This window comes from Indicator indicator, chromosome 11 (assembly GCF_027791375.1).
Source record: "Indicator indicator isolate 239-I01 chromosome 11, UM_Iind_1.1, whole genome shotgun sequence".
NCBI classification, from domain to species: domain Eukaryota; kingdom Metazoa; phylum Chordata; class Aves; order Piciformes; family Indicatoridae; genus Indicator; species Indicator indicator.
The window spans coordinates 19,817,922-19,833,220 of NC_072020.1; the positions used below are offsets into that span (position 1 = coordinate 19,817,922).

General features: G+C 40.2%; 1 protein-coding gene across 1 annotated transcript in view; it reads left to right on the top strand.

Annotated features, from left to right (window-relative positions):
• Positions 1–12,440, top strand: part of GLCCI1 (glucocorticoid induced 1) — a 57,173-nt gene extending 44,733 nt beyond the window's left edge. Inside the window, exons 6-8 of the mRNA XM_054384917.1 lie at positions 4,373–4,583; positions 10,640–10,760; positions 11,856–12,440. Of these exons, the coding sequence (XP_054240892.1) occupies positions 4,373–4,583; positions 10,640–10,760; positions 11,856–12,234 (711 nt within the window). The 3' untranslated portion in view covers positions 12,235–12,440. The remainder of the gene's footprint in view (positions 1–4,372; positions 4,584–10,639; positions 10,761–11,855) is intronic.
• The last annotated feature ends 2,859 nt before the right edge of the window (positions 12,441–15,299 follow it).

Consider the following 15,299-nt stretch of genomic DNA (forward strand, 5'->3'; position numbering starts at 1 on the left):
GAAGGAGGAAGCACTTTGCTTTGTCTGAGTTTGTGTTCCAGTCTAGAGTTCAGGTTTTAAATCCAAAGCATTGAACGCTGTGCTCTGAAGAAGTTCCCTCCCAAACAGATGCAAGGCTTGTGGAGAGCAGAGTGTTTTACAGGGTCACAGATTGCATCAGGTTGGAAGGGACCCTCAAAGGTCATCTTGTCCAAGCCCCCCTGCAGTCAGCAGGGACACCTCCAGCTAGATCAGGCTTCCCAGGGCCACATCAAGTCTGATCTTGAATGTCTCCCGAGACAGGGCCTCAATCACATCCCTGGGCAACCTGTTCCAGCATTTCACCACTCTCATTGTGAAGAACTTCTTCCTAATGTCCAACCTACATCTCCCCTGCTCCAGTTTCAAACTATTGCCACAAGCCCTTCTAAACACTCCTTCCACAGCCTTCTGTAGGTCCCCTTCAGATACTGAAATGCAGCTCTGATGTCTCTCCAGAGGCTTCCCTTCTCCAGGTTGAACAATCCCAATTCTTTCAGCCTGTCCTCACAGCAGAGGTGCTCCAGCCCTTTGATCGTCTTTGTAGCCCTCCTCTGGACGCACTCCACTCCTGTGTGTATGTGGGGCTGAGCTAAACGCAGTACTCCAGGTGAGGTTCCAAATGGTGTATTCTATCACAGTAGCTTTCCTTATGCTACTAAATAGCGTGTTCCTGGGTGGTTTTATTCATTAAAAAAAAAGATGGATAGCAAAACCAACGTGGTGAATTTTGCCATTATACTGCTGTTGTCCAATCGAGCATTTCCATACCTTTGCAGGGAGATGAGGGTAGTGTGTGACTGTGTCAAAAAACACATGGTCCTGTGGGGGATGGCAGATGTCCTGTCAGAATGCATTTGATAGAAGGTTAGTAAAAGACTGGACATGTTTGCAAAAACTCCCAACAACACACCACCAGTCAGACCCCAGTGTGTAGAATGTAGTGATGGCTAATTGTTTGCCGTGCATTGAGCATTATGAAATCTAAGAGCAGCTGCACCAAATTAGTTACCCTGTTTCTTATGTTCTAAAGGTTGTAAGGACTTCAGTTTTTTTTTAAATAGTTTAGGCATGACTCATGGAAAGCAACTTGGGTTTTCTTTTTGCTGGGTTGATCAGATTTAATACACAAAGTTTTTAAAAAGTGGAATGCTTTTAGTTAATATTTGCACGGATTTTTTTTTTTTTTTGCACTTGGATTCAAACTGAAGGGAAAGATAAATACAGAAGCACAGCAATCTGAAATGTTTGCAGGCATTTTCTATGCCACAGAAGTTATTTTACTTGGAAAGAGTGATCAATATTTAGGCTTTTCTACTTGTGTGTATATTTAGAGCCAGGGATAACATTTTGTACCTTAAATTTTAAGTACGTGAAGGTTGAAATCACAGAATACCAGGTTGGAAGGGACCCCAAGGATCACAGAATCATAGAATGGTTTGGGTTGAAAGGGACTTCCAAATGCTAGCTAGTCCAAGCCCTATGCAGTCAGCAGAGACATCCTCAGGTTGCTCAGAGCCTTGTCCAGCCTGACCTTGAATATCTGCAGGGATGAGACTTCAGCTACCTCTGAACAACATGTTGCTTTGTTCTACCACCCTCATGGTAAAGAACTTGTTCCAAACATCTAATCTGAATCTCCTCTTATTTCAAGCCATTGCTCCTTGTCCTGTCACTGCAGGCCTTTGAAAACAGTCCCTCTTCAGCCTTCTTGTAGTCCCCCTTCTCTTCTCCAAAGTCCAACCTTTCCAGGTATCAGTATAGTTGAAATGATCTGGCCCAGCACCCTGTTGAGTCTTAAAACTATCCAATTTAGGGAATCCACTGCTTCCCTTGGGAGATTATTCTAATGTCTGACTCATGGGGAAATGTTTTCTCCTGAAATCCAATTGGAATCTCCCCTGGAGTAACTTGTCCCCATCACCCCTTGTCTTTTCCATGGGACTCCTTGTGAAAAAGGGAGTCTGCATCCTCCTGCTAGCCACCCTTTATGTACTGGTCCATGGTAATAAAGTCTCCTCTATGCCTTCTCTTCTCAAGGCTGAACAAACCCAGTTCTCTCAGCTTTTCCTCATGTGGCAGGGCTGCCAGTCCTCTGATCATTCTCGTGGCCCTTCTGGATACTTTCCAGCCTGTGATTTGGGATATACTTCCTGGCTATGTAAGACTATGTTGTTCCTCTAGGTATGGAAGAAGATTTGTGTTATCCTGAAGTCTTTAATTATGTGATCACTAACTTTTTCTCTTCCCAGGAATCCTTGCTTTGTCTGTTACATAGAGCATAGGCTACACACTTAATGAGCAGCTGTTAGGTGTTTGTATTCTCTCTCATATGTAGACCAGAAAAGACACCATAAAAGAGAGATGTTGGTTCCTGTGACATCCTGGCATCTCCTGGGATTTTTATGGCAGAGATGGAAATAAAAACGCTGTTCTGCATGGCAGTGGTTTGGTTTTGGTTATGTTAATCAAGAGGCTGTTTTCTTTCTACAGCTCTGGTCTTGTTTTCTACCTCTCTTCTGTGTAACAAATGATATAATGCTTCTATCCTGTGCTCTGAATGAGTCATGGCCTGCTGGGGGTGATGGGAATAGCAACATGTAGTCATGCTGGAACTCATAATGTTGAACTGAGCTGTTGGAACAGACCACACAGCTATGTCCAAACCTTTCAGCACTTGATGTAGCAACTGCAATGTTCTTTATAGTTGAAATGGTGGAATGGTATTAACTGGAAGGTTTGTAAGAAGAAAAGGATCTTCTTGCTCTGCTATGTCTGCAATGTTGTGTAATTGGTGCTGGGTTTCCGCATCAAACATTGCTGAAAAGGGGACGAAGTGATATTTAGCCAGCAGGTTTCATGTCCTTATTGCTAGCAAAAGGTTTTGGTTGAATTTTAGGCTCTGGAACAAACTGTTATAGTTTTGGACTATATGGGGGAGAGGAGGGCAATAAAACAAAAATATCCATCCGAGGTGAGAAGGAAAAAGACGTTACGTTTTTTGTTGCTGGAACATTTAAGCTACTCACTATGGCTTGACTACAGCTCTCACTGACGTGAGGATAAAAATGCTATTTATATTTTGCAGACATTTTTTTCTTCACTTTTAAACAAAACTGTCATTTCAATTTGATTTCCTGTGTTTAAAAGCTGCTCTGTCTTTATGCTAAAACTTATTTTCCACTGGGAAGAACAAGTAGAGTGTGCCAGTCTACTGCTGTGAACATGTCTATGCAGTACAGTGCAGGGTAGGATGCAAGGTCACTTTGGTCAGTGCCAACTAGGCTGATATGAGCAGGCAGTGCTTACTTAGCTTTGGTTCAAGACCAAGCTTGTGAACCTGGTGCATCATCTGCTTAGTTGCCATTTTGTCAGAGGTCACCTACAGAAGAGAAGGCTGGGATGTAAAGATGTGCCAAAGAACCATGAGTTACGAGCAAAGCTTGGTTTCATTTAAATGTTTAATATTAAATATAAATTAATAATGTCTATTAAGAATTGTAATTCAGCTGGCAATAGCATGCTGCTGGTTTTTTTTACATTTTCCTGCTTTCTCTTTTATCCACATGTGATCTCTGTCAGGGTGCTTCTTTCATAATAACAATGACCTCTATTGAAAATTGGATTGCTAACTATAATTAAAGATCTATTTGTTGGGGAGATTTGCCTTTTTTTTGTTTTCCTTTCAGCTCTCATGAAAAATAATAAATACATAATGCTAGCACATATAGAAGTGCATTTTGGTGTTGATTTTTGCATTAAGAACATTGAAGTTGAAGGGCATTTTAGTGTTGATTTTTGCATTAAGGACATTTAAATTGAAGGGCATTTTGGTGTTGATTTTTGTATTAAGGACATTGAAGTTGAAGGGCATTTTGGTGTTGATTTTTGCATTAAGGACATTGAAGTTGAAGGGCATTTTGGTGTTGATTTTTGCATTAAGGACATTGAAGTTGAAAGGCATTTTGGTGTTAATTTTTGCATTAAGAATATGTAAGGAAATGCCTTTTTGCTGTTAATTTGTAAGCACTAGGAGCATATAAGTTGAAGGGCATTTTGATGTTAATTTTTGCATTAGGAGCCTATAAGTTGCAGGTGATTTTGGTGTTAATTTTTGCATTAAGAGCATGAAAGTTGTCTTGGGGCCATCTGTACAGTGTCCCAGCACTTGAAGTAATGAATTTGTGTTGTGTCCGTTGTACGTGGCCCTATTTTGTTGTGTAAAAGTTCATTCCCAAATGGCTTGTTTGCACTTCCTAAGGCCTTGCCTCATTGCTTCAGCGGAGCGCTGCAAGCTGGAATTGCTGAGAGCTTGATCTGTCCTCTCTAACCTGAACTCTTGTTTCTCCTGCAGCCTTTGGATATCCCCGATGGTCGCCGAGCCCCGTTACCTGCTCACTACCGCAGCAGCAGTACGCGAAGCATTGACACTCAGACTCCCTCTGTCCAGGAGCGCAGCAGCAGCTGCAGCAGTCACTCACCATGTGTCTCTCCCTTTTGCCCTCCTGAATCTCAGGATGGGAGCCCTTGCTCAACAGAAGATTTACTCTATGACCGTGATAAAGGTGAGAGTAGAATGGCCCAGCTTTACCTCTGGGAGGCATGTGATGTCCTGCTTTTACAACTACCTTCATTTGACTCATTACATCAGTTTTTGGTTTTGTTTGATGGTTGTGGGAGGGACTGAGGATTTCTCTTGGAATTGGTTTTGTTTGTTTACATATCTTTTTCCCTCTTGTTTGTGAAACTTCACAAACATCTTCCATAAATACGTCAGAGGAGCACAGCAAACAGTCTTTAACTATTTATGAAGATTCTAACGTGAAGAATTCAGACTGTAATGTGTTTATGTCTAAAAGAGGTTTCAAGAAGGTTTGTGGTAGAAAATACATCCTCGTCATGGGTGAGTTGCTTGCTGATCAAAATGGTGATGGAGTTTTGGACTGCTTTTAAAAGTGCTCTGCTTCTGAACACTTGAAGCTATTTGGTGAGGAGCTCAGATACGAGTCTGAAGTAATGATTTGTCTGTGTATGTCACATAACAACCCCAAATTTCTGAGTAATTTATGTGTTTATATGTCAATATCCTGCCTTTTTTTTTTTTTTCAAAGTCTGTAAAATGTTGTTTGTTTTTGTAGAGGGAGTAAAATGGAGTTTTGGCAGTTAAGAGTTCCTGACAGAGCATAGAGTATGAAAATACAGGCATCAGTGTAAGAAGACTTTTTTGGACAACTGTTTACTATCGAAATTATGCTCAGGCTTCTGGTCAGCTAGCTGGAAGCATGGACCTTAGTTTGGAGGGGTGCAGGGTTTGGACGAAAAATGCATGCTAAGCATTTCATAGAGGAAATGAAAAGTTGTAAGGTTTAGTATAGTTTTACTAATGGGCTAAAGACAGTATTTTGAAGTTATCAGTAAAGTAATTATCTGTAAATACTATTCTATTTAATAAATCATAAACTAATTTGGAAATTAGATTATGGAAGGTAGTGCGAGAAACACTAGTTTTTCATGGCTTCTGAAAAAGTAATACGTTCCTATCTTGGATTTAAAAGGAAGTAGTGAAATCCACCTGCTCACATTGTGAATTGGGGGGATGGGGTGGGGGTGCACGTGTGTAAGTTAACCACATCAAAGTAAAAGCCTTAGCTCAAGGTGGTAGTTGGGCATGCTCCAAAAATAACAGTATTTCGTTCCCCCCCACACTGCTTCTCTTTCTTACAGTAGTGCATGTGGATTGTAATGTGTTGGCAAAAGTGAATCACTAGAGAGATACAAGCACACAGGGAAGGATCTCGGCAGGTAAACTTATTTCTAAATGTCCTGATAAAAAAAAAATCTAAGTTAAAAACCAAGGAAATGAAAAGAGTAATTCCTTTTGCAGTTAGTACTCACCACAGTAAGTTTTCAGTGGTGTTTTATTGGCAGCCAGTGAAGTCAGTTTGAAATTGTGCATTTAACCTTCTTAATGCTTTTCAAGCATTTATCTCCTGTCTTTGTTTTTTTAAACAGCTTAGTGGAGTAAAATTCATTGCTGAACTTCACAATGAGTTAGATACTTAGTTGTGGCTTTTGGTTTTAAGACTGGCTTTAATGCAAGATACCTGCTTTAGAGGTAGCCTATAGGTGATGGTGGTAAGCAGGCATCTGTTAACTTTGTGAAGTTAATATAATGACATTTCTGAATCAGTTTAAGGTGCTTAGTGCTATGCTTATGGAAGATAGAAACTAGCAAACTGCATAGCAGTTTTCCAGGAGAAAGTAATTTACTTAGAGGTTGTAAAAGTATAGTCAAAAAGGGGCCTTTTACTCTCAGATCATTAAGGTCCCCCGGGCTGGTGGTTCTGAATGAGAAGGTTATCTTCAGAACAGCTAAGTTACAGATAAATGAGGGATATAGGTAGAAATGATACAGGAATAGCAAGTTTTGGGAGGTGGTTCATTAATTTCTCTTGTGGCTGTTAACTGATTTCTAAAACTAAGCTCACCAAATGTTTCACACCTTCATAGTAAAGGTTTTTGTGATATTGGAATGAAAGTATGAGTTTGCTGTGAGGCCTGTTAAGTTCTAAAAAGTTCATTGTCTAACCATCTGTAGACATTTTAAACCCAGGATCTTTTTCTGTTACTTCCCTCCAGTTGAGTTTTTTCTTTTGCTCTCTGTGGGAATAACTTGGCTTTACCATTAAACATACAATTATCAGCTTTATGAATGCTCCTGAGTGTGCTGCTGAATAGGAAGGGAAGGTTAGTTGGTTTGACTGAGAGACATGAGCAGTGAGAGGAGCCAGCACTCTGTACTGCTTTACATTTCTAAAGCATCTTTTATTTCTTGTGCAAAGCTGTGCTTTGGCCCGAGGCCCTTACAGCTGCTCTTTGGACTGTATCAGCTGTTTGGTTTACATTCCTGCAAGAAGCTGCTAAATCTATTGAATTTTTCAAAAGACAGTGAAAGCTAAATTTCAGAACAAGGCCCACAGTGGAGCACTGATACTGAATGGTATTGACTGGAGCAGAGAGGGAAGGCTGGGAGAGAAAGTATTTTAATTGCACCTGGCTCGATGGTTTTGTTTTTACATAGCATCCTGTTGCAAGGTAAGTGACTGCCTTGCTGCAGGAAAGCCACCCATAGAGGTGAGGTTTGATACTCTGACCCACCAGACTGTAATTCAGTCCTACACAGCACACTTTCCATCTGTGACAGCAGGAAAGTTCAAAGGCATCCTAAGGCAGAAACAGCTGAGTTTTGGAGGGTTTTGTACAAAAATAGGTAGTTTAACCTGGTTTTACAAAGGTTCTGATCTAGATGCCTTTGTGTAGCATATTCCCACTCTTGCTAGCAGGCTGTTACAAGCAGCATATTCATGAAGACGAACTGGAGATACCTTTTAACTTCTGGGCATCTGATTCATAGTTTGAAAATGGAAATTGAAAGTGAAGTCTTTAGATAGTCTGGAGAAACAAAAAGGTATTTTCCATCTTATCAAAACAAATCCCAAGGCTCGCTGGCAAAGTTTCTTGTTTCCTTTACGCTTAGTCACTCAGAAAAAATTGGTTTACATATTCTTTTTTTTTTTTTTTTAAGCTTTCCTCCTTTGTTCAACTAGTATGTGCAAGATAAAATTTGCAGTGTTAAGCCTTCTGGTGGAATTAGTATTTTTCATGTTTGGTCACAAACTTGAACGTTTCCTAGATAACAGAATGTATCCATTTTGAATATTTATGTTCAGAATTTCTGTGTACTAAGGCTCCATATTGTCTGCTGTGTGGTTACAGTAAACTCACTTTAAAGGTTACATCTGTTAATCTTCAGTCATTGTCATCTTAATGAACTGTGATGAGTTGGCTGAAGCACACCAGCAGTACACTCTACTGGTGGAAGCCTGGAAGATGCAGATGTGTCCTCTGACATGAAGACATCACAGCCTCTGAGACAGAAAAAAATAACATGCAAGTAGCACAGTTTGAGAACACATAATTTGCATTGTCATTAAGGATTAAGGTGCTGGTCTCTTCTCACAGGTAATTAGGCATAGAACAAGAGGGAATGGCCTCAACGTATGATAGGGTAGGTTTAGACTGGACATTAGGAAAAAAATTTTCACAGAAAAGAGTGGTCAGGCATTGGAATGTGCTGCCCAGGGAGGTGGTTGAGTAACCACTTCATGGATGTGTTTAAAGGCCGTTTGGATGTGGTGCTTGGGGATATGGTTTAGGGGTGAGCCTTGCAGAGCAGGGTTATTGGTGGGACTTGGAGATCCTGAGGGTCTTTTCCAACCTGAAAGTTTCTGTGATTCTGTGACTGTGATAATGAGACTGGTTAGCACGGAAGAGCTTACAGGATGCACAAGTGATGACTGCTTTGAACTGTAAATTCCACATCTTGCCACCACCTCATGGCCTGTTTGCCCACTTCCCTTCTGTTCTCACACCAGTGCTGCACTTGTAGAGCCAACACGAAGCTCACATGTGTGAGCTTCATGAAAACCACACGTAGTTTTCAAAGAGTAGTTTGGTCAACGTGAAAAGCTACCAACTTAGGAAACTTTGAAAGCAGGGAGGGTAAAGAGAGAAATGGAATGGTTAAATTATACAATTACATTTTGTATTGTGTCTTTTGGTTTTGGTATTTTTTTGTTTTGTTTTGTTTTTTAGCTTAACAGCTGTCTTACATAGAAAATTTCAGCCAAATAGAGCTAAGCAAACTGAAAAGTTGATTGAAAGCTGAACTGCCTAGACAAGGCTCTTAAATCTTACAAGAACTGGCTTAATTTTGAATTCAGTTCGATTCTCCCCTTGGATGGACTTCCACGGTTTTCCACTATTAGGTGGAGTGAACAGTAGCACCTTTTGTGTCTCAGGATTTTTTTTAAATAGAAACTTGGATCTTCCATTTTAAATATTAGAAGGAGGAAACAAACTGTCTGGATTCTGTTAATGATTTCTCTGTTTGGAATGAGCTTTGTGGGCCAACAGTGGAAAGATGGCCACAGGACCATCATGCTCCCAGCTTAGCAAATATCTGCATTGTCTCTCAGCTTTTTTTCTGCCTTCCTACAGTTAACACCTAAAATTCTGTCTTTAGAAGTTGTGTGTTCACTTTACAGCAGGGAAGAGCTAAATAATCAATACACTGCTGAGGTTCACCTCAGCTGGTGGTCGTCTTCTCCCATCTTTTGTAGCAAATCTCCAAAGGGAAGTGTGACATCTGAGCTGATTTGTGTCTTCTTGTAAGAGAAAGCAGAGATGTTTCAAAACCTCTAACGATTAGCCTTTGTGTTGGAGTCACACTTGTACAGAAGTTTATGTGGTTACTGTTTGCAAGCTGTTAAAGACAACCTGATGTGCTTCAGTGAATCCAGGTCATGGTGCTTGAAGCTTGAGTTGCTTTTCAGCTGTTGCTGAAAGGGCACATGTGAACAGCAGCAGAACAAAGGTAACTAAGATGAAAATGGTAAGGCATCCCACATCAGTGGAAAGACATAAAGGAGTTGAAGCAAGAGCAGTTATTTCTCCCCCAATAAGATGTTTGTAATTTGGAGGAGCCTCTTCAACCTTGCCATTTCATACTCCTAATGGAAGCCCAAGCAGAGAATAAAGAACCACAAATAGGAGCTTGAGATACATGTTGCTCTTTGAAAAGGTAGAAACCACTGCAGACAGCTAATTTTCTGTGAGTAATCATTTTTGTACTGTACAATCCATTGAATGTTGTGTTGTCAGGATGAGTGTTTGAAGTGAATTTGTTCGTAGCCTTAGTTTTTCAACCCTTTGTGCATCTCATAACCAGAGTTGAGTCTTCTCTTAGATTTTTCACAGGTTGGATTGGGTTGGAAGGGACCTTCAAAGGTCACCTTGTCCAACCCCCTTGCAGTCAGATCTGCCTCCTGCCTTATGTCCTAGGTCTTTCACACTTTCAGTTCTAGGTGTGTCTGTAAAACAAAGTTACAAAGACTACCTGTATCATATAGTTAGTAGTAGTTCATTGTGGAAATTTCATTTTGGGCACTAAATCAACCTCACAGTTAGTTGTGAAGCGAGGTAGGAGGTTGTAATGCTGATGCATCAGCACCTGTGTTACAGACGTGCTTTGTTTCTTTGCAACTATTCATGAGATAAATGAGGTCAATATTCCAGTGAGGAATTGTGCTTTAAAACAAGGTCCATACTGTATACACACACACACATCTTTCAATAACTGTGTTCATACAGTGAGAAGGTGTTTTTTGTCATTGCCACTCACAATCCTTTTGCATGTATTATGCATATTACTTTCTTAATTTCTGGGTTTGGGATGATGTAACTAAAGAATGTATTTGTTTGCAGGGTCACAGCTCTGCTTTGCTCCTTGTTGCAGTGTTCTGGATAAAAAATATCCTCCTGTTGTGTGTTGTTGTATGATAGATTGTTGCTGCACTGAAGCTTTTATTCAGAAGAGATGTGCTATAGCAGGCTGTTAGAAATGGGCTGCAGTAAAAGGAAGCATTGTGGTAGAAGCAAACTGGCGTGGTGGCTAAACTGTGAAAGAAAAAAAAAAACAAACAACAGGCATCGTGTTTGGAAATCACATTTAATTAAAGCACTCTCAATCTCTAGTAATATAACTGCTTTAAATTTTCAGACAGTGGGAGTAGCTCACCGTTGCCCAAGTATGCCTCATCTCCCAAACCAAACAACAGCTACATGTTCAAACGAGAGCCCCCAGAGGGATGTGAGCGAGTGAAGGTCTTTGAGGAAATGTCGTAAGTAATGCCTTTTATATCAGCTGGTGTCTGCAAAGCAGTAAACCTGTTTACTGAGCCCAGTCAACTGCAGATGAATAAACTATTCCAGCTGATGAGTTTTTCAGGAGCAAAACTATTCTTAGAGCTTGTACAGAAGAGAAGTTCGAAGCGTTCACGTTGGTTTGAAGAGGAAATGGACTCTTATTATGCTTGAACTCTTTTTGTGAATTTATAAAAGGCAGCAAAAAAAAAAATTCCAAGCTGTAAAGATAAGGTACATTTAATTTCTTAAGCATTTATAAACCTCTTTTCATATATATTTTTTTATTATTATTATTATTAACCTTTTAAATGTTCATGGCTTAAAGCAAAACCTCTCCTTGTCATAATTCTTTATCAGTTTCAAGTATAGGTTATGTTTTGATAACATAATAAAAGATAACCAAATGGAATGAAACCTGTGTAAAGTGTTTGTAGACAGCAGCATGCTTGTGGCATAAACTTGGCTCAGGATTTTTGCTGATCAAGAAACTGGAAATCAAACTCCTAGGACAGGAGTTTGCCCTAGACCCAGCAGCATTTGAGCACATGCTGTTGAGGTTGCACGCTTAGCCCCTGTAGATGAAAGCATTAAGGAGGGGACATTTCCTTGCTCTAAGAGCACTCATTGCCTGCTGGATGCTGGAGGAACAATATTGGGTTGTGGAGGAAGCCTCCAGACAAATTGAGAATATGGAAAAGGCGAAGTCTATTTCCTGGAGGTTCTCCAAGGGATTGAATACCTCTGAAATGCGTTGTTGCTGCATTGCTGTTAGTCAAGAAGGATCTAAATTACCACGACATTGTTTTTTTCACGTGCATCTGTACTGCAGATTTTTCTGGCTGGAAGTTGCATGTTGATCCAGTAACTTACTGAGTCCTTTTTGTGGCAGTACTGGTTTTGATGCTGTGGATCAGTTAGCTGACTACCAATATGGAAGATGTTTGCCCCTCTGTCCAATTAATCCCCATTCCTCGCCATCTGCATTTTAGCCACGTGTAGAACCACAAAGTTCATGACATGTAGACAGATCTTGGCTGGCCAGCTGTCTGATCTCTTTTCTCTTGTTGTAGGTCTCGTCAGCCTATCTCAGCCCCTCTCTTTTCATGCCCTGACAAAAACAAGGTTAATTTCATCCCAACCGGATCAGCTTTCTGTCCTGTAAAACTTCTGGGCCCCCTCCTTCCCGCTTCAGACCTGACGCTGAAGAACTCTCCAAACTCTGGCCAAAGCACAGCTTTGAGCAGCCTGACTGTCGAGCAGCTTTCGTCTCGGGTCTCGTTCTCATCTCTGTCAGATGACACCAGCACAATGGACTCCACAGAGGTCCCGGCACAGCAACCGTCCCAGCAGCAGCAGCTGCAGCAGCCGCAGCAGCAGCAGCAGCCACCACTCCTGCAGGAAATCCAGGCTGAAGACCATTCCTCTCCTCAGAGCTACGTGTTGATCTAGACCAAGGTGGAGCAGGCCTCTGCCCTGAGGAGATGACACTGCATGAGGTGGCAGCCTTTTGGCAGCCTTTTGAAAAGAACATGGAATACTTAACAGCATTAAAAAAAAAACAACAAAGTTGTTCTTGGCAGGGACAGAATTCATACTCAGCATTTCTGGCGAGAGAGCAGTAATGCCTTCAGAACCCATATATCATTAAGAGTTTTAAGTGGAGACTATGCATTTCATAGTATGTTTGACCAGATTAGTACTGTGTCCTGTGTTCTGTTTCAAATCCTCCAGTATAAATAAGCTCTATGTATATATATTAAAAAAAAAAAAGCTAAAAAAAAAAAAGAAGTTGCCTGTCTGAATAGAAAATGTCTTGCTGTGTTGTGTCCTATGGAAAATACTGTACTTCAGGATTATGTTTACAATGGATCCAGGTGTTTATGTTTCTAACTTCTGTAATACACACAATGCAAAAAAGAAAAAAAAAAGATTAAAAAATTAAAAAAAAAAAATTAAATGGCCACAACAGTTGCACAGTGCCCACCCTTATGGCCTAGCTTCAGGTACTTCTCTGGAAGTGTAAACTCAGGTAACTTGGAATGTATATCATATTGGGATAGAAAAATATTTTACAGCTCCAAAGCTAAAGAGGGAACATCACTCTTTTGCCTTTCCTTGTTTTATGCATTAATATTTCCTCATTACATTCCACTTTCTTGGAATAAGTGCATTCAGATCCAGGCGAAGGATGAGCCTTGGACGTGGGTGACCCATGAGGAGAACCAGCAGCAACTCTGTGATGTTTCTATCACTTTGTCATGTGCTTACAAGTTTAAAAACAACTGTTGCATTTTACTGTCATTTCAATAGATAAAATAATAATAATGTGGCATTTAAAGGTTTCAGGTTGTCGCTCAGTTAATGACTGTTAAACTGTTTGCAAATCAAGTGTCCAGTACTAGACTGTACATGAGAAACATTCCACGTCGTGTGTGTGAGAGGATTTTTGAAAGACAAGAATGTTTGGGGTTTTTTTGTTGTTGTTGTTAAAGGACAGAAACTTTTCAGGTTTCACAGGGCGGGGGGCGGGTGATGGGGATTTCCTCTCATGTTTTTGTTGGCAGTTAAGGATGTGAAATGCTACTGTTACCATCTGGAAAAGAAGAAAAAAGACCAATTAATGTTTAGTTTCTCTTTTGGAAATGTTCAGTTTCTCTTCTGGAAATGTTCAGTTTCTCTCCTGGAAATGTCCAGTTCCTCTTTTGGAAACGTCCACTTTCTCCTTTGGAAACTGTTCATTCATTTGCTGGTTGGAAATTAGGTTTTCAGCTTTTTGTCAAGCAGTGTTAGATGAGCCACGTTTTATTTATGTAGTGAGTAATTGTGTTTGGATTAAAGGCCCAGGAGTAGCAAGTTGGGTTGTTCTAAAGAAGGGTGGGAGAAACAATAGTTTTTAAGTTCATGTTACTTAATCAAAGCTTCTCCCGTAACTTTTAGTTCCTGGTGTGTGTAAAAGTGTGTTCCCCCCCCTCTTTAAGTGTGAATAATAAAAACAAATTCATTGTCAACTACTCCTGGCTTTGCAGGCTGGACACTTTTTCAAAACAGAACATGGCAGGAAGGGGCTGGTGATGCTCTTGTTCCATTGCTGTCAATTTCCTGTGATGCCAAGAAGACCCCAAAGGCAAAATAAAAACTTGATGTTCTTGCCCTAATGCTCTCAGCTCACTGGAACTAGATTTCTGCTCTCTGCTCCTAAGAGAATAAAGTTCACCTTTTCCAGGAATTGAAGAGATTAGTAGCCTGCAGCTACTGAGCATTTAAACTTGCTCCACTATGGGTTTTTTTTCCCCCCTGTCTTTTGAAGATGAGTGGAGGGGGGAGGTGAGAGTGAGCCACCAATAACTCACTAAATATGTGCTGGCTTTGGAGATAAAGCTTTTTATTGTGGAGTTTTTGTTAACACTGTCTTACAAGGTGGAATTTGCAGCCTATAAAACAGTCACTGGGTTGTTGGTTTGTTGGTTTTTTTAATTTTGACTCCCTTTGCAGAGGTCTGTCTCTCCTTGTGAAAAACCTCCTTGAAACACAGCAGCCATCTTAACCCTACTAATCTCAGGCCTAGGTGCAAACACTCCATATTTTATAGACTGAAGAGAATGGGGAGAAAATCCTCCAAATGTTAGAAGTTATCAATTCCTTTTTAAGATTGATTTTTTTTTCCCCTCTTTTTTTTTTTTTTTTCATTCTAGATTAACATTGCAATATGATGACCTTTTTGATGCTCTGGCTGTATGTGTCCAGGGAAGAAATTGTAGTCTCAGTTCTTGGTGTTAGGTTACCAGGGGGATACAATGAGTGGGTTTTAGATCAGCGATGAACTCTGTACAGTATTTACAATGCTATTATGTTGTCTTTTTGTTATTATTATTACTTTTATTTTCTTTTTTTTTCCATGAGAAACTAAATATTAATTAAACTGCACATTTGTTCTTAGCAGATCTGAAGGTTTATGAACCAAATGTGTTAAAGCTAATTGATGCTTTGCCATGTAAATTTCTGGGCAGTCGTTTCTCTCCATTGTATTCTGACATCCAGCTGTAGAAATCTCTGTCAAATATTGTTTAAAGTTTTTTGTACATAGCTGTACTGTTATTTCTAGCCACTGTGCTTGAACAGTATTCAACTTATTCACACAATATTGCTTTACACAAGGAAATGTGTGGCTTTGTTTTGTATTTTTTTTCTTTTTTTTTTTTTTTTTGGTATAGAAGTTCCTGTGTCTTTATTTAAATAAAAATTATAGTTAAAAAAAAGAAGAAAAAAAGTGGTGGGGATGACACCAAAGCAGTGGTTCATTGCTTTGTTTTGGAAAGTGGGTATGAAACACCATAGAAGGAGATTAGAGTTTAATATTGCTCATGGAATGGTAGGGGTTGGAAGGGACCTTGAAAGATCATCCAGTCCAACCCCTCTGCCAGTACAGGATTACCTAGAACAGGTCACACAGGAATGCATCCAGGTGGCTTTTGAATGTCTCCAGAGAAGGAGACTCCACAACCCCCCTGGGCAGC